Source organism: Neopsephotus bourkii, unplaced genomic scaffold (assembly GCF_033783945.1).
Source record: "Neopsephotus bourkii isolate Nb327-2 ecotype Australia unplaced genomic scaffold, CSIRO-AGI_Nbou_v1 NB_1760, whole genome shotgun sequence".
NCBI classification, from domain to species: domain Eukaryota; kingdom Metazoa; phylum Chordata; class Aves; order Psittaciformes; family Psittacidae; genus Neopsephotus; species Neopsephotus bourkii.
Window position 1 is genome coordinate 9,322,734 of NW_026902234.1, and position 27,989 is coordinate 9,350,722.

General features: G+C 41.2%; 1 protein-coding gene and 1 long non-coding RNA gene across 2 annotated transcripts in view; one reads left to right on the forward strand and one right to left on the reverse strand.

Annotated features, from left to right (window-relative positions):
• Nucleotides 1-224: 224 nt before the first annotated feature.
• LOC133225421 (uncharacterized) lies at nt 225-27,806 on the reverse strand. Its single transcript, XR_009729150.1, has 3 exons — nt 27,594-27,806; nt 15,661-15,780; nt 225-540 (listed from the first exon to the last, which is right to left on the reverse strand). It is a non-coding gene; the product is annotated as an uncharacterized LOC133225421 (long non-coding RNA).
• The window catches only part of ANKRD10 (ankyrin repeat domain 10), a 37,951-nt gene continuing 36,927 nt past the window's right edge, over nt 26,966-27,989 (forward strand). The window contains exon 1 of the mRNA XM_061377772.1: nt 26,966-27,359. Coding sequence (XP_061233756.1) covers nt 27,159-27,359 — 201 coding nt within the window. The 5' untranslated portion in view covers nt 26,966-27,158. The remainder of the gene's footprint in view (nt 27,360-27,989) is intronic.

Here is a 27,989-nt window from a genome sequence, read left to right on the forward strand (position 1 = left end):
CTTGAGGCATTTTGTTTCTCAGTACTGAAGTACTAAGACAGCAGCCAATTATGAAATGCCGCCTCCATGATTATGACTTACAATGTGACCTGTGTTATGAAGAACATCAGACTAAATAATCATCACTCTCACTTCTGGTCTCAAAATGCAGGCATGGACCAGGATTATTATTGTTAACACATTCCTCAAGATACAGAAAACAGCAGCCCAGGTGTTAGCAAAAGGCTCTGTGATTTCTTCAGCAGCATGATGTTAGGCAATAAGCATCTTCTTTCTCTTCCTCTCTGCTGTTTCAAGAGGTGACCTCATCCATATATCTAATAAAATCACAAAGGCTGAAAAGCATACTGGCTGAGCTCACTGATGTTCTTAGCTCTGTCTCTTAATAATTACTTTTCCAGTGCCTCCCCTTACCAGTAAGATGAGCTCGATGAATCGGAGTTAACTTCATTATGTGTCTTTGCCAGAAGCAGCTTCCCCTCCTGTCATCTTCCCAGTAATGAAAGGCTCTCCCCAGCTTTAACTACAAAGTCCAGACTGCTGTGCACACAAATTTTATCCAGGCAGTACGATTTCTATCAGTCCACACAGACTGATTTTACACATACATGTGTGTAACAGTAGCTCAAAATAATACAGCCGACACACGATTTTCTTAATTCTGCTGTAGTGTCATTGTCTTTCTGAATTTTAGCAATGTGCAAAGGCATCTGTGCAAGCAGTTAAAATTAAGTGCATTTGAAGGCTAACCTAGAGTAAATAAATAGTACAAAATTAAAAAAAAATGTTTAAATAAAGATCTTAAAACATACCACAGAATCACAGAATGGTTTGGGTTGGAAGGGACCCTAAAGACCGCATCGTTCCAATCCCCTGTCATAGGCAGGGACACCTTCCTCTAGATCAGGCTGTTCAAAGCCCTATCCAACCTGACCTTGAACACTGCCAGGGAGGGGCAGCCACAGCTTCTCTGGGCAACCTGTGCCAGTGCCTCACCCAACATAACTAACAATTAAACAAACCTGTTAATTTTGTAATCATTTAAATAAGGTTAATAAAAAGAATAATCTTTCTCAAGATTTGACACTCAAGTCAGTGGTATTTGAACAAATACTATTTCTAAAATCCCAGGTAAGAAACTAGCCTGCTTCACATTGACTTTCCCCTAGCCTCTAGCTATGTATGTGGCAGTTCTGTTTACACACACAAAGGCATTAGTGCAAGCAGAAATTACTCCAGGCCTTTATTTGCATTTGCACAATCAGGAACAATTTTTGAAAATATAAAAGCCACAGAGTTGTAGCAAACTCACTGAAAGAAGCAAGTATGACTGTCCTCCCTAAGAACATCTTGTCTTATGCCGAGCTGTTACTTACTTTTATTTAGTTGGAACGTAATGTGACACATATAAACTATCTTCAGTGTCTTACTCAGCATCAGTGCTAGGCACCAATACCAGTGAATGAAAAGAAGGCTCTGGATCAAACCCAGGTATGATATTTCCTTCTCTGACTCCAGTCACATGGCATGTTATTTCCTTCTTTCTTGCTTGATGCTCTCTCCCCCTTTCATATTTACTTTATTTACCCCTTGTGTGGGTTTTCCTCTTTTTCTTTCGTCTTTACTGGTAGTTACCATTAAAATATAAGTTCTTCTTCCCAGAGGGATTTCATTACAAGCACATAGAAATCAGTAGTTAGTACTGCCAAAACCATTTCCGCAAACAAGAGTTTGGCTGAGCTCAGGACTTCAAGGGATACAGAATGCTGGCAACAATCAAATGCCAATTCGATTGGCTGCTTTTAAAAAAGATGTTTATTAGAAATTAGATGTTTTGGTTGGGAGAAAAACCTGGGATTGGGTCTGCTCTTGAAAACTAACCAGCAAGATGGCAAAACTATCTTCTGATAGGAAAGTGTGACATCCACCAAGTACAAATTTTCTTGAAATCTCCCTGTTGACAAAAAATATTAAAAGTTTTTTAAATTTTCCTTGATTTCTTAAATGAAAATACTTTGACTTTCTCAGCTTTCAAGCTAGAATCCAGAGGTGCTTTTCAATCAAAAGTCTTACTTATATTTAGTGGTCTATACCCTTTAGAGAAACCAAATCTGTGCAGATGCATTGTCCAGTTTACCCTAGAGATATGTAGAACATTTATTTGGAAAAGAAAGAAGGGCATTTTATTCCCAATGATTTTTGTTGCCATGGCCTTCCTTTCCCTTAGTATTATCAGAGGTTTAATTTGATGTAGTGGCTCAGGCACTCATCAGCTGTACTTCATGCAAGGAGAGTAAATGCTTCTGGTTTTGCTCCAGTTTGGTATTTTTCATCCTTGAATTTTTCCTGTCCTTTAATCCCTGACTTCCAGCTGTGTGGTTTCCAACCACAGCAGTTCACGGGCCTAAAGAGTCATTCAAACAACTTCTGAAATGTAAAGGCTCTCTACCGGCTAAAGAAGAAAGAAAACCCCACCTGTTCCAAATGTAAATGTTAGCTCGCAGATTACAGCTTGGAAATCCCTGCTCCACCACAGACACACTGGATCAGCACATCCTTCAGCTGCCTTGGCCACATCGCCAGGTCTTAAGCACAGGCAGGGTCCTGATAGCAAGAGTGTGCCAAGGGCTTTGAGCCAGACCAGCTCCTCTGCAGATTCCAGACCCTGTACCAAGAAGAACTGCTGCTACATGCTATGTCTCATTCTGCCTCCAAATCTTCAAACAGACAGCATAGCCAGTGTGGGACAGATGACTGGAGGCAGGTTTTCGGTATAGTGGAGCAATCGGTGGCCAGCCAGAGAAGTGAGAACAGAGACAGCAACTGCAGTTTAAAAAAAGAAAGGTCTTGTGACTACTGGATGTTTGCTTCACACCCAGACAGCGGTGTCTGAGTTTGATTCGTATTTGAGGTGCTAGTGTATCCACATAAAATATGATCAACAGAGCCCAAACAGGCAACATGAACGTTTAATAAATAAATGAAAATCATAAGAAAATTTGACAGTGTTGATAGTCACCTATTTGGCAGCTTAGAAGAAGCAGAAATGATTTTACAAACTGCTGCTCAGATACAGTGACAACACTCAGCTGTCTAGGTCACTCAAGTGTACATCTAGCCCAATCTGCACCATCCTTCAAGAGAGTAACGTGAACCCATTATTAAATATGATCCTAAAAAGTCAGCAGTCAAAAAATGCTCTGCTCCTTTTGCTACACTTGGAGACCTTCACATCTGATTGCAAATATACAGATAAAAAGTTCTGCAGAGTGGAGATTGATAGACACATGGTCAAACTCAGATGGCTGGAAGCAACATACAGATCAAGATTTTTACCAAGATTGCCCTTCCTCTTCTTCATGCAAGTTTCCCAGTCATGGGACATGATGTAAAGTAGCAGAGAACATATAGCCCCTGTATAGGATAGTGACCCTTTTTAAGTGGGGTAATAAATCTTACAGAACCTTCTGACATCTGCAGACCTGTTTAGAACTTTCTAGTTCATGTATACTTACATCTTGGTCCTCCAAATAAATTTATGAAGTGCAGCATTCGTCCTTTTCAGGACACAGTCCTTTAATGAAACCTACCAAGATAAATTTTCCTAGATTGCAAAACACTCCAGAAATAACATCAGCATCTCTATGAACTGGCAGAGTTTCATCCACCTTTGACCTAGGTGTAAGACTTAGCAGAACATACAAAACCCAGCTCCCTAATAGCCAATTAAGAGTAATAAAAGATAGTTCTCTGGAGGAATAAGATAAGGAAATCCATAGGTTTCACAAATCTTGCTTCAAATCTTCACCAGAAATGAAACAAACTTCAAAAAAACAAAAAAAAAAAAAAAAAGAGAGATTGCCCTTAAAAACATGTGATTTGAAATATGAATAATTTTGGAGTCATTTGTCTGCCGTTGAAATTGTGAGCCTCTAGAGTGTGCTCCAGTCATATTTTCAAGCATTTCCTTAGAAACTGAAATGTGTAGACACTTTATTTCCCATGAACGCTGAGATGCATTCACAAAAGTAAAACTTTAGAAGTTTAGGCCACCAGAGAAACATGGAGTTTTAAAAATGTCCTGAAATTGTATTATTAACAATACAGTAGACTATTAGAAATGTAATAGAGGAGAAAGTGACCAAACTGACAGCAGAAGGCCTGGAAACGCATAAGCATTTCTGAAAAGATTAAGAAAAATTTCTAGTGGTGCCAAGGAATACATATTCCAAAATTTTGGGAATACCTTAGCAGGCCCCTTGGTGTATTAGTTCACTTATCCTGTCAGTTAAGTATTATTAACAACCAACATGCCCAGACAAAGAAAGACTTTTTATGATATTGAACACTCTATGTCTTTTCAAGTTCTGAACTGATACCTCAAACATAAAGAGGGCTGGCTTGCAAAACGTTTCAGATTCACTTTCCAATAATTCATTCTCCGCTCCTTTTATCTGCCCTCCAAGGTTCTTCCCACATTATTTTTAACATTTCCATGCACTTGCCTCCAATATCTAGGGCTAAAACCTTACTTTTATTTAAAAGAAAACAGGTTTTTAAACAATCATAGAAACACAGAACAACCCACACTAGAAATTACCTCAAAATAACATCTGCCAATCCTTTCATGGGGAAAGGGAGCCTCAAAGAGATGGTCTTGGTACCCAGTCCAATCTCGTCTTGAAAACCTCCAGTGATGGGGACTACCACATCCCTGGGGAGGTTGTTCCATTGGATGATTGTTCTCACTGTAAAAAATGTGTTTCTTATATCAAGATTTAAACTCTCCCCAGTGCAGCTTGTGCCCATTGCCCCTTCTCTTCTCCACATGGCTCCTTGTGAAGAGAGAGCCTCTGTCCACTTTGTAGCCATCCTTCAAGTGGCATCTGGATTGCTTTGATGAGGTTCCCCCTGAGCCTTTTCTTTTCCAGTTAGAAGAGACCTAACTCCTTCAGTCTTTCCTCACTTGGCAGGTTCTCCAGCCCTTTGATCATCCTTCTGATCCTCCTTCAGACCTTCTCCAGTCTGTTTGCATCTGTCTTGAACTGTGGGGACCAGAACCAGACATAGCACTCCAGGTGTGGCCGGACAAGTGGTGAGTAGAGCAAGATGATCATGTCTCTGCCTCCGCTAATAATGCCCCTGCAGATGCAGCCCAGGGTATGATTTGCCTTGGTTGCTGTAGGAGCACACTACTGCCTCCCATTGAGCCTGCTGTCCACCAGCACCCCCAGGTCCCTTTCAGCAAGGCTGGTCCCCAGCCACATTTTGTTACACTTCATACTGTTCTTGCTTACCCACTCTTCCAGACTGTCCAGGTCTCTGCGTAAGGTGGCTCTCCCTTCTGATGTGTCCAGCTCACCACCCAGTTTGGTGTCATCAGCAAACTCGGTAAGGGTGCTTTCAATCCCATCATCCAGAACTTTATGAAGATGTTGACCAGTGTGGGGCCCAGTATCAATCACTGGGGGATCCCACTTGTGACAGGCTTCTAGCCTGAGTGAAAACCATTGATCATCAACACCCTCTGACTGCAACCAGTTAGCCAGTTCCCTACGCATCTTGCAGAGCACCCATCCATTCTGTATCTTGCTGCTTTGTGCACGAGAAGGCTGATTGAAACTGTGTTGAATGCTTTGCTGAAGTCCAACAAGAGGCTGATGGAAATGCCAAATGCTGAAATATAATCATGAATGTTAGCAATCCTGCACCTTCTAACCTGAGCATTAAATCAAGACCAAATCCACATGAAAAGACAGCAGTGCATGCTGGCTTTCTTCATCCACCCTGAGTTCAACTGTTCTGTTTACAAGTAAGAAAATAATACTCTGTATTATGTATTAGATGTTGAACATGAATTAACCATGCCAATAATCTCCTTATTTTCCCAGCAGTTCTGCAATAAGCATGTGGAATTAACCATGGTAACGTGCATGAGTCTATTTCATTAATATTTGTTCACTGACACGACACACTTGCTAACTGACTGACTTTATGATAATTTGATAATCTAGAAGCTTCTAAGTGGGGAAAACAGGCAGGGTCCCATGAGCACTGCTCTTACATATTCAGACTCAAAAGATGGACAGTTTATTGTCAATGCAGAATTCATTTAATTCTGAACCCTCACATTTAAAAAATGTCCAGTTTCCCTACTGTCCCCAAGCTGAAGGTACAGCATTTCAGATTCTCCTCCAGCTTCAACAGTCACACAATGGCTAAGCTTCAACAAGAACAGAAAATATTTTAGCCCTCAACTGGGCCTATAGCCTAGTGGCTAAAACACTCCTATAGGCAGTAGATGGACTTCTCAGTGTGCACCTGCATTTGCGGCTTGTAATTTGTGTGCTGTAATGACAAAAAATGAATCTAGTGAGATTCCTACATTAGAGAGGTCTAATAACCTGGTAATAGTATGTATGGCCATCAGATTAATTTTTCTATAACTTAAACCTATTAATTTCTCTACTAATGAAGGTAGTATTTAACTTAGGTCAATAAATGAGGATGGAACCTCTTCTTTTCTTGTATAACATGAAGAAATAAAAACTCAACAACCCCTTAAAAACTAAATAGATTCAGATCTGGTAGCAGGTAATTGTTCAATTGTGAAATATGACTTCCTGATCACAATATTTAAGTCACCCAGCCTTCACCTAAGTAACATTCCCATAGATTTGTTCTGGAGATTTACTTAAGCACACACTTTGGTATTTGAGTGCACACACTTTACAGTGCAAAGCCATGCTTTGAAGCAGTCAGATTTCTTCAGACAGTTTGGAAACATGGATTTCCTGAGGGAGAAAAAATATTGCCCAGAGTCTGATGAATTGTTCCAGCTGCATAAAGCAGTTCAAAAGTGCACAAGGTGCAACAGAGGGGCTGGGAGAGAATAATGAACAAAGGATGGTGAAAATACTATGGCAGAGCCATGGTCAGGAAACAAGCCCATGTGACAGTAGGACTTCAGAGTGTGAGGCAAATCGCTAACAGACTCTTGTACAGAAAAAAATATCAGGAACTGGCACTGGCTTCCATTTTCCCATTCATACCCCATGCAGGGCTCCATCAGAATAGCAAACACAATGCCGCAGCTCTAAACCAGTTCACAATGGTCTCATACCAAGCTTGTCGATCTCAGAGAGCCTTTAGCTTCTGCAGTCTCTTGATTAGGTCCCTGATTAGGCCTTTTTCACAGAACTAACACAAAGACCTACTTTCCTACCCAGCATGTTAGCCTATGTCCTCCCCTTCCTTACACCCACAGCATGTGCTTTAAGTATGAAAAAGACAAGGAAAGCTTGAAAACCTTTCTGAAGCAAGCACCATAATTCAACACCATTGTGGATTTCATTATTTAAATAAAAAACTATTAATAAGCAAATCTCACGTTGCTCATGAGACTGTACATCAGATAGTATTTAGTCAAAGTAATTTTTAGCTGAGCTAAAAGAGAACAGAAAACAGGCTGGTATTGAGTTCATAGGGCACTTCACACCAGTACAACATACAAAGAACTGAAAAAAACTATTTTATGAACCAGCTAATGAGGAGTGTTGCTGAATGCACACAGCTAGTGAGCTCACTCAGTAATTAACCTTATAATCATCAACTATAGAAACACATGTATGCAGTCAAATAATGAATCCAGAGAGAATCAAGTTTAAAAAAATACACTGCAAAAAACCCAGAGCATATGATTTTGGCCGAATTGTCAGAATTTAAAATACTCAGGAATTATAGTGAAAAGTGTAAGGGGGAATCGATGTGAAAGCAGGACAGAATTGGAACCAAAAAGTATAGGTGAATGACAATGCAATAGGTGACTTTTCAGCCATTAGCCACCAAAACAGCCTTGGTAGTGAGTGAAAATGTTTATTACCTGATAGCTGTTTATCACAACTTGGAAGTGAATCATCCCAACAGTCTCTAGCCAAGCCTGCATGGGAAGGTGCGGACACTACCAGATTCTTGTTGCATTTGGTAATGTTTCTGCCAGAGCATGAACTACCTAAAGATGAACACAAAAAAAGGTGATCTTCAGAAGCTGTCTGAAGGCACTGATGATGCAGAGTGAAGACTGGCTTTTGTCTCTCTTTTGTACTGGCTTCTGCTCCAGGGCATGCAAGCACTTGCAACATTCTTCTCTAGGCACAGCAACCAACAAGCTAGTTCATTCAGTTTCCTATCTCACATGAGAGATGAGAAACTGTCTCATGCCTCTGTTTTCCTTCAAAGCTAAAGTCAACTCCTCCCTTACTCTCATGCAAAACCCATCAATTTCTTAAAAGTGGTCATCAGTTTGCTATGCCTTTACTTAATACAGCAGGGAACTGATTTAAACCTGCTTGATTTTTAAGTTCAGATGGTAAGAGTTCAATAGATGCAAGCAAAGCCAGATCATGTGTAGAGTACAGGCTATAACAGCAAGCATTTCTACCCCTAGGAAAATTAGGGCAAAAGTCTTGATCTAATTTTATATATAATACACCCTTGTTGCAATACATATCTCCTTGCCCAGCTACAGTAGCATATGTCACCGCATTTCCCCTAAAAAACTACTAAGAGCTAGTCAGGTTCCTAAGCATGACTGTAAGAAGCCACACAAACTGTTCTCACTCATCCATGGGATGATAACCCCTGTATTTTGTAAGATGGCTTTGTGAGAATAAAAATGTCTCTGATTCTTACAGATGTTGGCAAATATGACAAAGCCATAAGAAAACAAGTTCAATTTTCTATTAAAAAACATGTGAAATTCTGTTCTAAGGCTACATAAGTTTATCTGAGCAACTGTGCTACAGATTTCTCCAACTTTCTGAACTAATTTTGTGAAATTCAGCTGAACCAGAACTACTGTGTTTTATTCTCTTACTAGATACTATCAATAGAAAGAAACCAAAACTGGAGTGACTCTTCTAATATGCTGATTACCTCAGGATCTCCATCTCCCCAACCCTCACATAACTATCAGCAGCAATAAACACCAAAGCAGCCATATGTTGACACAGAATGTTCCTTTATTAAAAAGCCATCCTTTCCCCTAGATTGACTGCAGGCACAGAAGTTCAGCCTACAAAGCTCGTTCAACATTTGTGTCTAGACATACAGTTTTCAACATATTCTGCATCTATGGATGGGCTTTTGGCTCTCTGCACTTGTGACCATCTGTTGGGAGGGCGGGATGCCCACTGATAAGTAAGTTAGCCAGAATCTGTGTCAGTTGCCAAAAGAAGGGGATATATAGTCCTGCAAGTGACATCTGTTTCACCAGAAGCCCTTTTCTCTCTGAACAATGTTTCTGTTTAATCTCAGCCATGGTTGTTAAGAATATAATTTAAAAGACAAACTAATGAAAAACCCTGGAAAGTATTGGAAGGGAAACATAATGATGCCCAGCATAAGGACACGTTTCACAGACCTATGGAGAATTCTTTCAGTATTAAAATGATGGGAATATTGGAAGAAAATGGTAGGTGCTCTGGCTGTGTAGGCAGTCTCCTGGCAGATAAAGTCACCAAGGGGTAAAATGAACCACAAAGGACTCACTGTTACTTAGCCCAAGACAGCAGCTGGGGTCTAAAAGAGAACACTGGAGAAAAGAGGACAACTGACTAATAAGATAATTCCTTTTCACATAGATGAAAGATAGAAAAAAGGAGTAAGCCATTATGTAATCTTAAAAAAATCTGATTGATAAAGTGAGACACTTGACAGTTTTTTTTTTGTGGAAGGAGAGACATCAAATGACACAGGTTGCCCATCTTCTGCTTGTAGCCTTAGCAAGTTGAGCCATAGAATCATAGAATAGTTAGGGTTGGAAAGGACCTTAAGATCATCAAGTTCCAACCCTCCCGCCATGGGGAGGGACACCTCGCACTAAACCATATCACCCAAGGCCTCGTCCAACCTTGAAAAGTGGATTTCATACCATAGAGCAAAAATTATTCAACCCACTAACACTCACGAAATTCCTGCAAGAGAACTTGAAGTTTCTTACAGTTATGTCCCAAACAGACTTGAGAAGTAACAAGAAATGGGAAAGAGAAACAGCAACAAAGGAAGAAGAGGCAGAAATCATTGAGAAGTCATTAGTGCTTATGGAAATAAAGAGATGAGTAACACTGATTGACTGTTATTCCTGGAAGGGTCAATGAAAGGAGGGGATATAATCCATCAAGATACAAAATTGGTCTCAAAGCACCATTGACTGTATTGTCTGAATCTTCTGTGTGTTAAGCACGTACCTCACATGTAGAAATCTACACAGTAGACATCTAAACTTAGCTCTGAATCTGGAGCTGACTCCCACTCTGACAGTTCTGATTCATGATCGGAAGTAACTTGTCCTGGATGCGTGTTTCATCCAAACTTGTATCTGGGTTAAGGCTAGGACAAGTTCTCACACCAAAGAGCCTGGAAATGCTTCTGAGCTTCTCAGCACAGAATATGACTTTTTTTCCCTCTAACTTCTTGACTTTTTGGGGATATTGATAAAAGTTCCATCTCCCTTTCCCCTGAGATTTTTGGTTCTGTGGCAACTATGTCTTGTTTGGAGAAGTGGTGCTTAAGTACTAAAGTTGGTTGGACAATGTTTAAAGTAAGCCAAAAATTATTTGGGCTCAATATGCTTAGCTGCGAATTACAGAAATTCAGCAGCTGCCACATAAACAGCTGAACCACCTCTGCACTGAGGGCGGAAAACTGCATGTCATGGGATGGAAAGGACAGCTGGGAGCTGGAAGTGTCACATCCATCACTAGGTGAGCATGACCACTTGTGAGTCAGCACCCTCACTGCTCCTATTCTTGACATACTGTTCTTACAAATATGTAGTTCTGAGTGATAGGGTTTCCCACTTCCATTTCCAGCAGTACATCATCTGTATAATAGTAACCATAAGGACTAAGTAACACTATAACATATATATTGTATAAGAATTACATCAGTTTTGCAAAAAAGAAAAATAAAAAATCATACAGCATCATAGAAACTCTTGACAGTTATGGGTTCTTTCCCGTAATACAAGACACAGGGGAAAACCGAGTTACTCTCAGTTAAGTTGCCTGGCAGTAAAACCATAGAAATCCTGAATAAAACAGAGCAAACATTTATAGCCAATAGCTAAATATATCCCAAATCTAGACCACTGAATTAAGCTCAAATAATGGAACTTATTACACAAGACCTGCCCTGGCAGAGCTCTTGAGCATTTGGTCAGAATAGTCCAAATAAGTGGCTAGAGGTGAGAAACACTAAGTTAGGCTCAAAGTATCACTAGCATTTTTCTTCCTGATTCTCTTTTCCAGGAAATATCCCACTCATTTGAGACTCTAGCACTGTGCCTATTCCCAAGCTGTCTGCTAGTTACAACTCCCTTCAGAAGCTCTGCTCCTAAATTCACTATAGACCTGATCTCTGATTATCCTTACAATTCCTCAGTGAATTTCTGAATTAATATTCCTGGGTTAGTTAAGCTTTTTCCCCAGACTGAAAAGTTGAAATAGATTCTCTTTTCATCCCAAGCCTACTTTGGAAAGCACGCAGACTCCCAGCAAAAGTTCCCTATACACGTAGTGCGTGCATAACTTTAACTGCTGAGGTCACACACCCCAACACATTTAGACTAGAATCTCTAAAAACAGCAACAGTGGCATGCCAGAATTGCACACAGTGTTACACTTGTAGAAAGCAGAGAACTATTGTTTTGTGTAACTATATATATCACAACTGCCTGGAATTCTTTCAATACAAATATGCTTATAGCATCAAATTTGGGGGTTATTTAAGCCAAATGGCTCTTATCCACACACAGGGCTTTATTTTCCTAGCATTTCATTGAGAAAAAAACTGAAGCATTTCCCAAACGTACAAAAGATTTATAGCTTGTACTTTTGATTCTTCGTTTCATTTTGTTTTGTTTGGGTTTTTTTTTTCAGTGGTAATATGCCTTATAGTATGAATATATTAGACCTTTAGTATCAAAGATTTTTCATGGTTGATGTATTAGAAAAACTTACAAGCTTTTGTTTATGGATTTCTGTGCCCCTGGCTTTTGTAGCAGCTGAGAACTGCACATAAATTACACTTTGCCTCACAAACCTTGGGGAATGATGGAGTCCCAGCAGTTCTCCTAGACCTAGGCACAGGCCCATGGAAGCTTTTAAGAAAGTAAGTGCTATTTGAAGTGCATTTCAGCTGCTACCAATATGAGCAAGAAGCCTTTGTGGACCTGGACCTGTATGTCTAACCCAGGATAACTTAAGAAATCCGTAGTAGTGGACAAACCAAACCTGTTCTATCATAATGCAGGCTGGTATGCTAACTGCTGGGGTACTCATCAGCTTCTCAAACTCTTGAAAGTCAAGGCTGATTTGCAAGTTTGACCATCCATTTTGTTAATGTGATAAGCAGACAATTATTCCTTATGTAGGGAGAAAATTATGTGTGTTTCAAAAAAGATAACATGTTTTAGACACAGTACTATCCATCATTTTAAAACCTGGCATGGCTAAAGATTTCAGCATCAACTTGCATGCCAACATGTGATATCAGTCTCTCATGTCCTGTCTGATTCTTAAAATAACACATTGCCATTCCTTTGGGGTTACTCAATTCCTTTATGTTGATATAACCAATGGCTGTGGCTTAAGCTTCCTTGTAAGATGCTCCATCAAGCTTCCTAGGTCTAATTTCACAAACTTCTTCAGAACAGCAGTATCAGAACTAAATAAAACACATGTTCTTTTCTCCCTAAAATGTCTGTATATCTGTCAGAGAAAGCGTGGTCAATAAAAATATCTGCACGTTAGGATACTAGATTTTGATATAAAAATGTCACTGCGACAGCAGGAGTGGGAGCATCTGTAGAATAAAAATTGCTACATGGAAATGCTTTCAAGTTAACATGCTGGTTTACACCACCTAAAGCTTTTGCTTTCAGGCCAGCATTTACACTTGGTACTTCCTGCTCAGAACTGTGTTGTTTCAGAAGGTATTCTAATATGCCTAACAGATAGAGGAAAATGTACTGAAGTGGCATATAAGGCAAAGTCTTCAAGTGTTCAAGGCCAGGCTGGACAGGGCTTTGAGCAACCTGGTCTAGTGGAAGGTGTCCCTGCCCGTTGCAGCAGTGTTGGAACTTGATAATCTTTAAGGTCCCTTCCAACCCAAACCATTCTATGATTCTATTATTTCTTCAGTCCAGCCAACTAGTTATCTCTGGCACAGATTTATCTAGTAAAATTACCAATCTAATTAACTTAGTATTCTAGTTTAAAGCTGTTCCATTATTTTGATGAGTTCAGTGAAAATTCAACTCGTTCCAATTAAATCAGAACCTGGATTTAAATATTGCAGAAGATATGGCACCAGTGAATGACAGGCTGGTATCTGCAAGAACCAAGGCTGTTCAACAGGCTTTTAGCAGTGGTTTAAATGATGTCAAGCATCTACTGGAAATGGTCAAAAATATGCTATGCTTCTCAAGAATCAATTCAAAGATTTAGAAGAAGAAAAAGGAACAAATATTCACTTGTTAAAATACCACAGTAAATGATAAAAAGGATCACCTGCTACAAGCTCAGGAGTGTTGCATCCCAACTAGAAGGAAGTGCAGCAGGAGGGCCAGGAGACCTCCTTGGACGGATAAGGAACTGCTGAGGAAAATTCAAATGAAAAAAGAGTCCTATAGAAAGTGGAAGCAAGGACAGGCGGCCTGGGAAGAGTACAGGGATGTTGTCCGGGAAGTTAGGGACCGAGTTAGGAAAGCTAAGGCCCAGTTAGAATTAAACTTGGCTAGGGATGTTAAGGATAACAGGAAGGGATTCTACAGGTACATAGCAAATAAAAAACAGACTAGGGAGAATGTAGGCCCCCTCAGGAAGCTCTCGGGTGAACTAGCTACACAGGATTTGGAGAAGGCTGAGGTTCTGAATGACTTCTTTACCTTGGTCTTCACTGGCAAAGGCCCTGATTGCACCACCCAAGTCTTGGAAGGCAGACGCAGGGACTGTGAGAATGAAGACTTTGGGCCCACTGTAGGAGAGGAACTGGTTCGAGACCATCTTAAAAATCTGAATGTGCACAAGTCCATGGGTCCTGATGAAATCCATCCGCGGGTCCTGAAGGAGCTGGCGAATGAAGTTGCTAAGCCACTGGCCATCATATTTGAAAAATCATGGCAGTCAGGTGAAGTTCCCGACGACTGGAAAAAGGGAAATATAACCCCCATTTTCAAGAAGGGGAAAATGGATGACCCGGGGAATTACAGACCAGTCAGTGTCACCTCTGTGCCTGGCAAAATCTTGGAGCAGATTCTCCTGGAAGGCATGCTAAGGCACATGAAAATCAACAAGGTGCTTGGTGACAGCCAGCATGGCTTCACTAAGGGGAAATCCTGCCTGACCAATTTGGTGGCCTTCTATGATGGGGCTACAGAACTGATGGACAGCGGTAGAGCAGTTGATGTCATCTACCTGGACTTGTGTAAAGCATTCGACACTGTCCCACACGACATTCTTGTCTCTAAATTGGAGAGACATCAATTTGATGGATGGACCACTCGGTGGATAAAGAACTGGCTGGATGGCCGCACACAAAGAGTTGTGGTCAATGGCTCAATGTCCAGCTGGAGACCAGTAACGAGTGCTGTCCCTCAGGGATCGGTGTTGGGACCGGTCTTGTTTAACATCTTCGTTGCTGACATGGACAGTGGGATTGAGTGCGCCCTCAGCAAGTTTGCCGATGACACCAAGCTGTGTGGTTCGGTTGATACGCTGGAGGGAAGGAATGCCATCCAGAGGGACCTTGACATGCTTGTGAGGTGGGCTGATGCCAACCTCATGAAGTTTAACCATGCCAAGTGCAAGGTCCTCCACCTGGGTCGGAGCAATCCCAGACACAGCTACAGGTTGGGCAGAGAACAGATTCAGAGCAGCCCTGTGGCGAAGGACTTAGGGGTGTTGGTCGATGAGAAAATGAACACGAGCCGGCTTCAGTGTGTGCTTGCAGCCCAGAAAGCCAACCGTATCCTGGGCTGCGTCAAAAGGAGTGTGACCAGCAGGTCAAAGGAGGTGATCCTGCCCCTCTACTCTGCTCTTGTGAGACCTCACTTGGAGTACTGTGTGCAGTTCTGGTGTCCTCAGCATAAAAAGGACATGGAACTGTTGGAACAAGTCCAGAGGAGGGCCACAAGGATGATCAGGGGACTGGAGCACCTCTCGTACGAAGAGAGGCTGAGAAAGTTGGGGCTGTTCAGCCTGGAGAAGAGAAGGCTGAGTGGAGACCTCATAGCAGCCTTCCAGTATCTGAAGGGGGCCTATAGGGATGCTGGGGAGGGACTCTTCATTAGGGACTGTTGTGGTAGGAGAAGGGGTAATGGGTTAAAACTTAAACTGGGGAAGTTTAGATTGGATATAAGGAGGAAATTCTTTACTGTTAGGGTGGTGAGGCACTGGAATGGGTTTCCCAGGGAGGATGTGAATGCTCCATCCCTGGCAGTGTTCAAGGCCGGGTTGGACGAGACCTTGGGTAGTATGGTTTAGAGCAAGGTGTCCCTGCCCATGGCAGGGGGGTTGGAGCTTGATGATTTTAAGGTCCTTTCCAACCCTAACTATTCTATGATTCTATGATTCTATGATAAAAAGAGACAACACTCACCTGGAGGTGAATCAACAAGACATTTTGCTGATTAACCTATACCAGGCTCTCTAACCATATATCCAGTACCATGCACATGACATCTGAAAGCTTTCTGAGATACAGATAGAGCTCATATTCCTGCATAGATATATGAAAAGTCTCTTTATAAAAAAAGGATTTTCAGCAAATCAGTAGTTTACTATTGAACCAAAAGGTAATTAAGTAAATTAGATGTTCATTCAATATGCCAAAGTGGAAAAAGAAACAGGGAGACAAATACTTTCTTTTTTGGATGAATTTCCAGATAATGGCATGACAACATTTTCTTCCAGACTCTGCCATTTCACTATTTCACAATACAGTTTAAAAATGCTTTCCTTACTGTTTTGAATAAAACAATTTCTGATTACAAACTCAATGTGATCCTACTTAACAGGAAAAAAAACAATCTATATGAAGTACAAAGGAACCTTTAAGGCTGATCTGCTATAAGCTTCCATAAACAGTGGGTGGCAGTGATTTATACCTAGGGAAAATCTTACCCTCCTTCTTGTTTATTAATTTGGAAGTGCTGACCTAGGCAGAAAAAACATGTATGACTACAAATTCACTTAGCAAGCATGACTTCTTGGAAGTTGAATCCATGTAATTCTAATGAACTCAGTCCAGTTCTGTTAAGTGTGGATACTCTGATACTTTTCAGCAGTTTTTGTAGAGTTCAGACATTACAGGGATTGTAATGCTTTTAAAATGTACTCTCTTCCAAGCACTCCATTCTAACATTTGATCCTCTTTTAACCTCATTCATTATATTCCACATTTTTTAGAATGCATATTTATTCTCCTCAGGATACACTAAAATGCCAAAATTCTTGACTTTTACGATTCTTAACCTCAAAAAATTGCACAATTACGTCAGTCTGGAATCTGATTTAATTTCCTATGTTTGATTTCAGTTTCTATCTCTGATTTCAGTTTCACCAAAGGAAATCCATGTTTTTACAGAAACATACAAAAAATAAGCTTTTGATTCAAGTCCCACTCAGAAACGTAGATTCAGTGGTCAGGCTGTGATTCTTGATAACTGGGGTGGCTGTCTTCAGAGATGCCCAGGGACCTCAATTTTTTAAAGTAGACTTTTTGCATACTAACAGGTAGGGAAATGAGGCAAGTGAACAATGCAACTGTGATTATTTTAATTTTTATATTTAAACAATTATCTCTCAGAATCCTGTACATCCAAGGACTTTCCTTCCTACATCGCAGTGGATTATTTGTGTCAAAAATAAACCCGTATGTATTTTGCCTCACTTATGCAGTGCTCAGAATAATCATCACTGTCATACTAGCATCACTTTTGGAGGGAAGATATTTTAATTCACATTTAACTGATTTCTTAATCAAGACTCCTCTGCTGTTTCTTTCATTATAGGCATTGTGTTTCCCTTACTAGATGCAAGATAGAGAAATCTTACATGGTACAATACCTTTCATTTTCCTACTTACGTTATTGACAACTATTGTGTTTCGTTCAACGAAGTTATTTTCTTAGATAGTGAGATGCCATCTGATGTTTTGATCTTATTTATTGATACACTGTGAGGGCAGTGAGGCACTGGCACAGATTGCACAGAGAAACTGTGGATGCCCCATCCCTGGCAGTGTTCAAGGCCAGGCTGGATGGGACTTTGAGCAACCTGGTCTAGTGGAAGGTGTCTCTGCCCATGGCAAGCAGATTGGAACTAGATCGTCTTTAAGGTCCCTTCCAACCCAAATCATTCTATGATTCTATTATTCTATTTTTTACATCTCAAGAAAAATGTCATTTTTCAGAGTCTTATCTTTAATTGGGGAGAAGTAAAAATATCAGTAAAAGCTTAAAAAGCTAAAAGCAACTTCAGCATCTTATTTAACAATTTAAAAACATTTAATTTTGAATTTGATGTTCTGAACTATTTAAATAATTTTAAAGAAATTAAATTTTCATTAAAAAGGTTACACTTTTAAAACAAAGAAAACATATTCTGAATGAACTTTTTCAGTACACATTTTCAGTATAAAGCTGGATTTTGCCCCAGTTAATTGGCATCCTCTGACTGAAAATTCTATCAGGTCTAATTTTAATCCAAAGGCTCAAATAGTTTCCCAAAATAAATCTTTACACTGTCTTCCCTAATCAGCTCTAGCAAAAACTATTACTAATTCTGTCTCTCTTTCTCCCAAAGTCTACCTCCAATTCCAGCATGAGTAACTACTAGTCTCACTTCAACCCCCAATTCCACATTTGCATTTTCCTAGAACAGTCTTTTCTTCCTATCCAAGGAATACAATTAACCTTAAACAGCACATTCTAAAGTAAGACTTTGCTTATCTGTTAGTTAGAATATGTGAGCAAATTTACCAGAAGGTATGGATTTCGTACATTTTTGCCTTCAATCAATATTCTAGACAAACAGCAACCAAGTCAATTTTGTAACATTTTTCTATACTTTCATCAAACGACCGTGATCCTTGGCCTTGACATTACATTTAGTCACCAACGGCTGCAAGGATAGATGATTCTATGGCTATCTAAGATGAATCATACAGAACCTTACTCAGTGTTATTAAGGAGACAGAACTTTAAAAGTGATGACTGAGGCTTGTGTTTATACATAGCATTTAGGTTAACTAAGGTTTGTTTCTTCTAATAGACTTAATTAAATTGATATAAGCTCATTGATAAATGAGCTAATCTATCTAAAACAAATTTGCTGACATCTATTCTAAACAACTAGAAGAAAAATTATCACAGAAGCATAGAGGCATCTTTCACTTCAGCTTTTCAAGGCAATATTACAACATTTGAAAAAGAGACAACCACAAGATGGCTCCTTTCATATGATGCTAGCTAAAACAGAAACCTATACTGAGAATATAGGCTGCTTAGTCTGCACTCTTTCACAATCAAATGAAACGCCAGGCACCATCCTCTCTGACAAAAAGATGGTGCTACAATTGCTTTAATAAATCAGTTTTGGGAGGAGATGCTCTTTCTTCAATGAATAAGGACTAAACCCCTCAAATACAAGCACCAATCTCCCTGAACAGGCTGCAGGTTCCAAGAACACTTGCTGGGCTCAAGCACAGACATTTCACACTCTTCACCTTTCCCAAGATTTTTGTTTCTCCTCTTTGTAAGAGGATATGGCATATTCCCCTTTATTAAATATTTTCCATGGAAAGATATCTGGATTATTGAATTGTAAAATTACTACATGATTTATTAATTCCACATCCATGTAGACGCAATCAAGCTACAGATTTGGTTGCTGTTCCATTTAACATCTCAATAAATATTACATAAATGTACCACTTCAAGCTTCCATCCAAGTGCCAAACAAAACAGTATATAGAATAATTATGGGTAATATGATTCTTAATATAAGAAAGTCTGGTTTGGCATGAAAGGGTTGTTATGCTCCATTACATAGATTCTGTACCAGCAGCCATGAATTCCAGGAGTCGCAGTGTGCTGTGGCCTGTGTTAGCCTTCCTCAGGGTGTGAGGGCATCCTCTGCATTCCTTGCATCTCAAAACACCTCAGAACACAACAAAAATGACATGAACATGTTGCTGAACAGCTGGCTACAACATGGCAACTACTTACATGGCATGACAGTGGAGGAAGACAGCATTGCTAATGAAATATCAGGAGGAATTTAAGGAGTCAGCATGTGAATTATTTAAACAGGAGCTTGAGCAAGACTCCTCCACACATTTGTGTGCTTTTTCAGACACAAGTTATTTACTGAACACAAGCAGTCAGGCAGTCAGTTTTACATTCACCTTATATGTAAAGCTAAGTGGAGATATCATGAACGTTTGGCAGTCCTGCAACTCTGCCGAGAACTTCTACTTGTGTTTTCTTTTTCTATTTTTACAATCAGAACACAATTTAAGGATGAGGATATTGAAGGACCTTTTTATTACTGTGGCTCAGGCTCAATATAGGTGGAAAATGGAAATGGTTTGGTATTGATTTCTTACAGAACTGTTTCTTACCACAATGCTGGTATCCTGCCTCTCAAGAAATGTTAATTTTCCGTTAAAACTGGTGAGGAATGTGGGAAAAAGAAGGGTAGTTTGACAAAAAGCCAAGAACTATAATTAACTCCTGTACTTTTTAGGCACCAGACCTCTCGGTTAAGCATGGCCCTGATGACTCACATGTATCAAGAAGAGAATAGTTGCACGGAGGCAGAATTGACAAAGCCTCATGATGAATAAGGTCACTCTTCCCAGGCTCATGAAAGATGGCAGCTTTACAACTCTAGTGTCACAAATCTGGTTTTATTTGTAACCCACAAAATCACATCGTTTCCTAAGTAGCGAGGTTTTAAAAAAGGGCTTTTTTATGCATGAGTAAATATTTTTCATTTGAAATCCTGGTTTGTCTTGCAACCCAGCCCGAGTTTATTTAATAGTGAGATAGCTTTCTCCAGGGAAGGCAGTCAGAAATGGGGGATGGGAAAGGCAGAAGTTGGCTCTGGCTACCAGGCACAGCTGCTCCTTGCTACTAGCCTGCAATGGAGTAATACATCAGTAATTATTTGAAAGTCAGACAGATTCCCTGCTTTCCTTGCCAGACAAAACTCTGAGAACTGAGGGCTGGAAAGGAGGATAAAGGACTTTCAGTTTACTGTTCTTCCACTCATGGCTTTCTTTTTCCATGTTAGCAGCTACTGCTGCTATTAATTTTCTGATCTTTATGCCTTCAAAGGCCTCACATACTATGCAAACTTGATCACTGATGTTTTTTAAGTTTATTAAATTAATTCTTACAAAAAGTTTCAGCTCTTTCTCCTAGTAACTTCCATCGGAAAGAATAATGTTTATTTCCTATTCTGGTTTAAGAGTGATCACAACAGAACACTTGGTCTTTACTAAAGGAAGGTGAAGAGAACAAAAAATCCAGATAAGAACATCGTACTTCAGGGGGTGCACCACTCAGCTGTGGTTTAATTTAATCAAAAATAGGAAGTAATGCAAATCTTTGAACTAGCTCTTGAAAATTATGAGTCAGCCTCTATGTTACGCTAGGAAAACGATGGAAAGTTCCCACCATTGCTAAAATAAATTCATGGCATCTGATGAAATGTTTTATTTTCATCACAGTTCGCAAAAAGTTAAAAAAAAAAAGATGATAGTGATGAATAATCATAGAATCATAGAATGGTTTGGCTTGGAAAGGACCTTCTAGTTCCAACCCCCCTGCCATGGCAGGGATACCTTCCACTACAGCAGACTGCTCAAAGCCCCATCCAACCTGGTCTTGAACACTGCCAGGAATGGGGCAGCCACAGCTTCTCTGGGCAACCTGTGCCAGTGCCTTATCACTATCACAGTAAAGAGTTTCTTCCTAAGGACTAATCTCAATCCACCTTCTTTCAGTTTAAAGCCATTCCCTCTTGTCCTGTCACTACATGGCTTGTGAAAAGTCCCTTTCCAGATTTCTTGTAGGCCCTCTTTAGGTACTGGAAGGTTGCTCTGAGGTCTCTCCTGAGCCTTCTCTTCTCCAAGCTGAACAAGCCCAGCTCTCTCAGCTTGTCAATAATGCTTGAAGAAGTTTGTCCTTTTGTAAAATCCCCCTCAACATTTTAGATAGGAAAATAAAATGAAACACAAGGAGCTAGTATAAGGCCCCAAAGAACAGGATTCTTGCAATAATACAGGAGGCAGCAAGCAACTCTGACAACCTCCTTCAAAGACAGAAAGTTTTATGGGATTGAGGACCAGGCAAAATGTGAGGAGCTCCTTATGTGACTGGGCACATCGATGCATATTACATTGATGGAGGATTCCCATATCAGAACGTAGATGCCCAATAAGGCCTAAAGCCTTTGGACTCCCAAAGGGTCTATTAGTTCTGCACAGGCACGGCTCAGCACCTGGGTGAACTAACTCCTTTTTGCAGCAGCAGCTGGCACCAGGGAAGAACATTCTTGGCCATCTCAAGAGGCACTAGACATGTATGTGTGGGCGAGTAAATAAAACCCTAAGTGTTAACCAATGCAAGCATCCTACAGCAAGAATGGGAGGATTTGAATGAATTACGTACTTGATGAAATTCCACACTATTTTTTAACAACAAAAAAATGCCCCACCTCAACCTTTGTTCTGTACAAGCTATTACCAAGTGCTCTATATTCACCCTGTCTGAAAGGAAAAATGGGCAAATATGATTTATTTGTATCAGAATGGCACAGAGAAGCCGAGTACATTACAGTTATGTAAGCCAGCAAACCGTTTTTCACAAAACAGTTTAAAAATAACGTACTTTCTAAATTAGTCTTGTTAGACTCTCTTGAATATTCAAGAAGTCCTCATTTACAGACCACTTGCTTTCTCAGCCTTTAGCCAGAAGAGAATGCAAAAGCAAACTTAGCTAAAATAAAACAAATCTCTTCTTCCACCCCGCTTTGCCTATAAACTCCTCCATGTCTTTTTCTGTTTCTTTCCATGGGGAAATTGAGTTCTGCTAAACGCCCCAACAAAACATGAAGTCTATGTCCTTGATCTGACAGAAACAGAAACAAAACCTCTCACTTCCCTTAAGAGACCAGGAATAGAACTGAAGGCAAAATTAATGCAAATAACAATTTTTTTTCCAAATATACAAAAATGTGGGCTGTTAAATTTAGTAGGTGAACTCTTCTGAGTCATAAAAAATCAGGAATGTATTTTTTTGTGTAAGCAATATTGTAAGCATACTATTTATTGCATTCCATTAAAGAATTTCAGTTTATAAAACATATCAAATACTAAAATCTGTCTTCATACAAACCAGAAAATAAAAAGAACCTGAGATATTATGTATTACTGCTTCCCTTTTTTCATAAAAGGTTGTAAATTACAGTTTAACCCATGACTGTCAATTTCCCGAATTATGCTATGTGCAAACAGACCACAATAGCAGCTATATCTCTCAGGGAAACCAAATCTATCATCTAGAAAGAAGTTAGAATCACATAGCAGATTTATACTTTACATATCTGATCTTTTGGACAGAAAGGCTGTTGAAAATATCTTCAAGATTTGTCATTGTTCTGTATAGAAGCTAACTGTGATAATGAGAGAGAAGTACAAAAGAATGAATTATAATGTAATTGTAATGAAATATTAAAAAAATTAAACCCAGAATTCCCATGTCTCGTTTCACAACATATGACAGCAGCTAAAGAAAGCATTTTTAATTAAAACTTAATTTTTATTAAAATCAGCTTATAAAGCCCATTGCCAAAATATATTAAGGAAGTAAATGGAAAAGCAGAATATGAAAACATACTAAATTTTACATTTATCTGGATAATGATTCACAATTTAAATCAGAGAGAGGCAAATGTGACTCCCCAAGTCATATGCCAACTACAGACTGATTATGGAATCAGTATAGTATGGAGAGCAGTGTGCTTGTCTATTTTGGAACTGTTGGTGTAGATGACCAGCAGGAAATAAAAATGGTTGACCTCACAATGAGGAATTCAGTTATGAAACATGTAGAATTCCTATGCAGCATTGTTGAAGCCTCCTCCCTTCTCTGCATTCTGCTTCCCCCTTTCTAGAATGAATATAACAGCACTTGTCTGTCTTACATGGAGTGCTAAAAGGTAAATACAGTGTCTATAAGGAAACCAGGTAGACCACTGCGTTTATCCAGTATAGCGGCTCCCAGTAAGAGAGAAAAAGCACATGCAAATCTTTAATATCTATCTTCTCAAGTTCAGGAATATTAAATACTTGTTCATCTTCACTATAACCCACTTTTTTATATATTTATTGCTTTTTATTATAAACAGTACGTGAACAACTTTGTCAAGGCTTATACAACACCATAAGAAATAGCTTGCCTGTTTTCAACTTAAGAAACTGTATTCTTTAATAGCAGGTATTTTGGTAATGACTATTTTTGTAACATAAGTTATGGTTCTGGGGATTGGGTTGGTTTTGGGTTTTTTCCTCCCTTTTTTTCTTTCAACTGTTCTATCACGTGGGGCCTTTCTTATTTAATCCCAAAACAAGGCATACTGATGTAAATTGTTAGCATCTGCCTAGCTACATGGGGGGGGGGGCCCCCCCAGAAATCTACATAACCCAAAACCAGAAATGCATGCAGAATGATAAACTCGTAGAGCATGAGAAAACAAAGGCCAGATCCAAAAGATGAAAGTGTTTGTAAGGCAAAGGGTAAGGTACTAAACTGAAAGTTGTCGTAGCTAAAAGTACTCCCTCCCCTGGCCAAAGCGTTTACCTTTCCTGTGCTGCATGTATAAAAGAGCTTATTTCTAACTCACCCTCCTTTACACATAATTCTGAGATCTGTGACTTGGCAGCCTTGTAGAAATCTAAGTATTATTTTGTTTTGATAAAGAGAGAATAATATCTAGAAGATGCATGTATTAGCTGCACCAACTTCAAGTGTTGAAATTCCTCATCTGTATATTTTCTATCATAGTGTTGTATTTTTACCTCAAAGCACTTTGATTAATTGAGCTTCTTACAACCACTCAAGACATGATTTTATTATTCCTATTTTGCAGATAGAAAACCTAATTAAATAAGCCTCTACAGTTTAAATAATGCCACAATGAAGAACATGGCTAAGGTCAAATCAAAAGTTCCTGAAAGCCAACTTTCTATCTTTGTATTCTCTGTCTTGATAGTGCTGTAAAAATACAACCACATACAAATTTAATAATTTGCATGAATTTATAGTTAAATATGATAGTTCTTGATACCAGACCTGTGCTGCTTGCCTGAAGTAGAGAGATATGTTATTACTGACTCTCCAGATCAAAACAAACCTGAGAACACAAGTAAGGTGTTTCATTTTGCTATAGTTTTTACAGTCTAAACCCCCTGTTTCTACCTCAGGCCATCATTGTGATATTTTAAGTAAAATCTTCATCCAAATCTGTTAGCTGTTGCAACAGCGTTTTGGAAAGCACCCACACAGTATCAGCCCTTTCCACAGTGAATGAACGTCCTTATCACCTCCTTGACAACTAAAACTTTACGCCATATGCTGTACATCTAATTCCTTTTCTAAGACTTTACATATGTACAAAAAGACCCTTTGCTATGGAAGGCATATGTCAAGAGGGTGTTTTATGATGGCTGCAGTCCAAGGTGCAGTTTTTTCTGCTTGAAGGTAGGTGTTTTTGTGTTGGAATCTTATCTCTGAGGATAGGATATCACACATACACAGTTCAGCTACGCCAAAATACAATAAAGCCAAATAAATGTGAGGAACTCCTATGGAACCACAATACATACTTGCTGAGAGTATACAAAACCATGATGAGGGTCAGCTTCAGCAAAAACTAGAAACTAACAGTGATGTGTTAGCCAACCAGAGTTCCCCCTCAAAGAGTATATGGAATTAAGAAAAGCTATTTAAATAAAACCCCAAACAAAAAAAAACAAACTACAATCTTTATACATTCCACTACTAGTTCAATCAGAAAAGTAATTTAAAAATGCATTTAAGCCAAATAATTTCAGATACTGGTTTCTATCCATCACAATACAAAATTCACATTTCTCATGCACAAACTCTAATCCAAAAACATTTGTGAATGTTTTAGTTTTTCTAATTTCTGGGTTTTGCTTCCATAAGAGAGAAAACCAACATACCTTCTGAGAAGTCAGAACTCCTGTCATAAGCAAAAGATATTTCACAATACCGTAATGATGAATTTAACCTGATGTTAGAGAAAAGCTTTTAAACTGTCTAGGTCTCCTGGTGCTTTTCACAGAAATTACTTTGTACCTTCTGTGCCCCTAAACATAATTCCCAGTTTACATTGCTTAAGAATGTATAATGAAAAAGGAATATTCCTTGATTTTCAGGGGCAGATGAATGTACTTAGGCTTAAACAAACCCATTACCATCAATTTAATTTTGCTACAGTAAGTAGTTCACAAATACTTTGCACAGAAAACAATTAGGAGCAATCAGCAAAAGATTCCTAAAGTTTTTGTGGAGTCCTTACTCAAGGACCGCTCTCATGAGACCCCACCTGCAGTAGTTTGTCCAGGTCTGGGGCCTCCAACACAAGAGGGACATGGACCTGTTGGAGTGAGTACAGAGGAGGCCATGAAGATGACCAGAGGGCTGAAACATCTCTGCTATGGACACAGGCTGAGAGAACTGCGGTTGTTCAGCATAGAAAAGGCTTTTGAAAAGCCCTTAGACCAGCCTTCCAGTACCTAAAGGGACCTAAATGAAATCTGGAGAGGGACGTTTTACAGGGACATGTAGTGACAGGACAAGGGGGAATGGCTTTAAACTGAAAGAGGGGAGATTTAAATTAGATATTAGGAATAATTTCTTTAGTGTGAGGGTGATGAGACACTGATATAGATGGCCCATCCCTGGAAGTGTTCAAGGCCAGGTTGGTTGGGGCTTTGAGCAACCTCATCTAGTGCAAGGTGTCCCTGCTTGTGGCGGGGGCATTGGAACTAGAAAGTCCCTTCCAACCCAAAGCATTCTATGACTGGTTGTTAGTTGCAACTGCAGATCTGTCATTGTCATTGTGATCAGTCACTAAGAAGGTTATCTTTTGGTTTGTAATCCATTATACAGTGAAACAACAGTGACCTTGGAGTCCTGAATTTGGCTTGAAAGCGCTTACACAGTTACGGAATCACAACTGACTATCCAGACAGTAAGCAGGTCAGGGCCCCCAGCAAGGGAACACATTGCACGCATCAGCAACCCCTTGGAGCAGAGGGGAGTCTGCTCAGGTGAAAATTGCGTGATGCCTGGAAGAGGGCTTGATGGGGTTCTCTTTGTTTCCGTAAAATCTGCTCCCGTGAGTGCTTTTACGCAGCCCAGCATCCTGCCTCCTTAACTGCTGCTGTTACCGCACGGGCGCTCTGCAGAGCACAACCCGACAGGGAGGCCGATTCCTCTGCCAAGAGCTCGGGAAAGCTCCCATCACCAGTTTCCACCGGCACAGGGATAGAAGCGGCAACACTGCCGCGCCGGGAGAGCATAAACCCGCCGTCTACTCCGCCTGCATGCCTCTCCCCACCGACCCCGGCGGCGCCTCGTCCCTCTCCACCAGCACGCCGGACTAAACGAGGCCGCTCCCGCCCTGCCTCGCGGCTGCTGCCAAACTCGCACCCTCAGGCAGCAGCGGCGGCCGCTCTCTCGCCTCAGGCAGCGGAAAACACAAACGCCTACCGCGCAAAACCGCCGCGCCCTGCCTGAGGCCGGGCTCTGCTCCCGCCCCGGATCGCCGAGGGGTGCCCGGCACCGCCTGCACGGGGAGGAGCGGCGTGCGCGGCCCCGCCCCCCTTCCTTTGTGCTCGGGCAGCTCACGGCCGCCGCATTCGCCGCTGCTTCCAGCGCGGGCAAAGCGCGCCTGCCCGTGCCTTCTCTCTCTTTCTTCCTTCCCCCTCCCATCCCTTCCTTCTTATTTCCCCTCTCCTCACCCCTGCCACCGCCGCTGCTGTCCCCCGTGCCCGACATGTCGCTGGGAGCCGGCCCCGAGGCGGGTTTCTCCAGCGAGGAGCTGCTGACCCTGCGCTTCCCCCTTCACCGCGCTTGCCGCGATGGGGACCTGCCAGCCTTGTGCGCGCTGCTCCAGAGCTCGCCCCGCTCCGACCTGGCGGCGGAGGATTCCTTCTACGGCTGGACGCCCATCCACTGGGCCGCGCACTTCGGAAAGGTGGGGCCCGGCCCGGCCGGCGGAGCGAGGACCGGGAGCGCGGGGGTGGGGGGGAAGGTGTTGAAGGGGAAGGAGGGCGCGAGTCCCGCGCAACGCGGCGCCATCTTTGTCCTTTGCGCGCTCTCTGCCGAGAGGCGGCTGCCGCCGTCCCGTCCCTCTCCGCCATGGCTGCTCCTTGCTGCTCTGGGGATAGGGTGGGAACAGCGGCGGCGCTTGGCTTCTCTCCCGGCTTACCAGCGGTCAGCGAGGCGGGGGTAGGGCTGGTGGCACCTGCCGCCCCCCAATCATTCATCCTCTCAGTGTCGCCGGCTGGAGCGGACCCGTTTTTCGCTGCCCTCCCGTCAGCCTGGCCAATGGAGGCGCCTCTGGGTCTCGCATCCAGGGGTCCGAGCGGCGGCCGCCGAAGGGGAGGAGCAGGGGCTGCGGGCTCCCCTCTAGCCCCGGCCGGGGAGCTCCGGGGGAGGCCGGTAAGCGTCCGGCTGCGCTTCCCCCCCCCGCCCCCGCTGCGTGCTTTGTCCGTAGGGCCCAGCCGCTGTCCTTAATGGTTCTCGGGCTCAGCACCTGGAGACTGTTTTGTTGTGGTGTCTATGACTACCGGCTCGCTGAGAGTTCGGGGAGAAGATGGGTGTG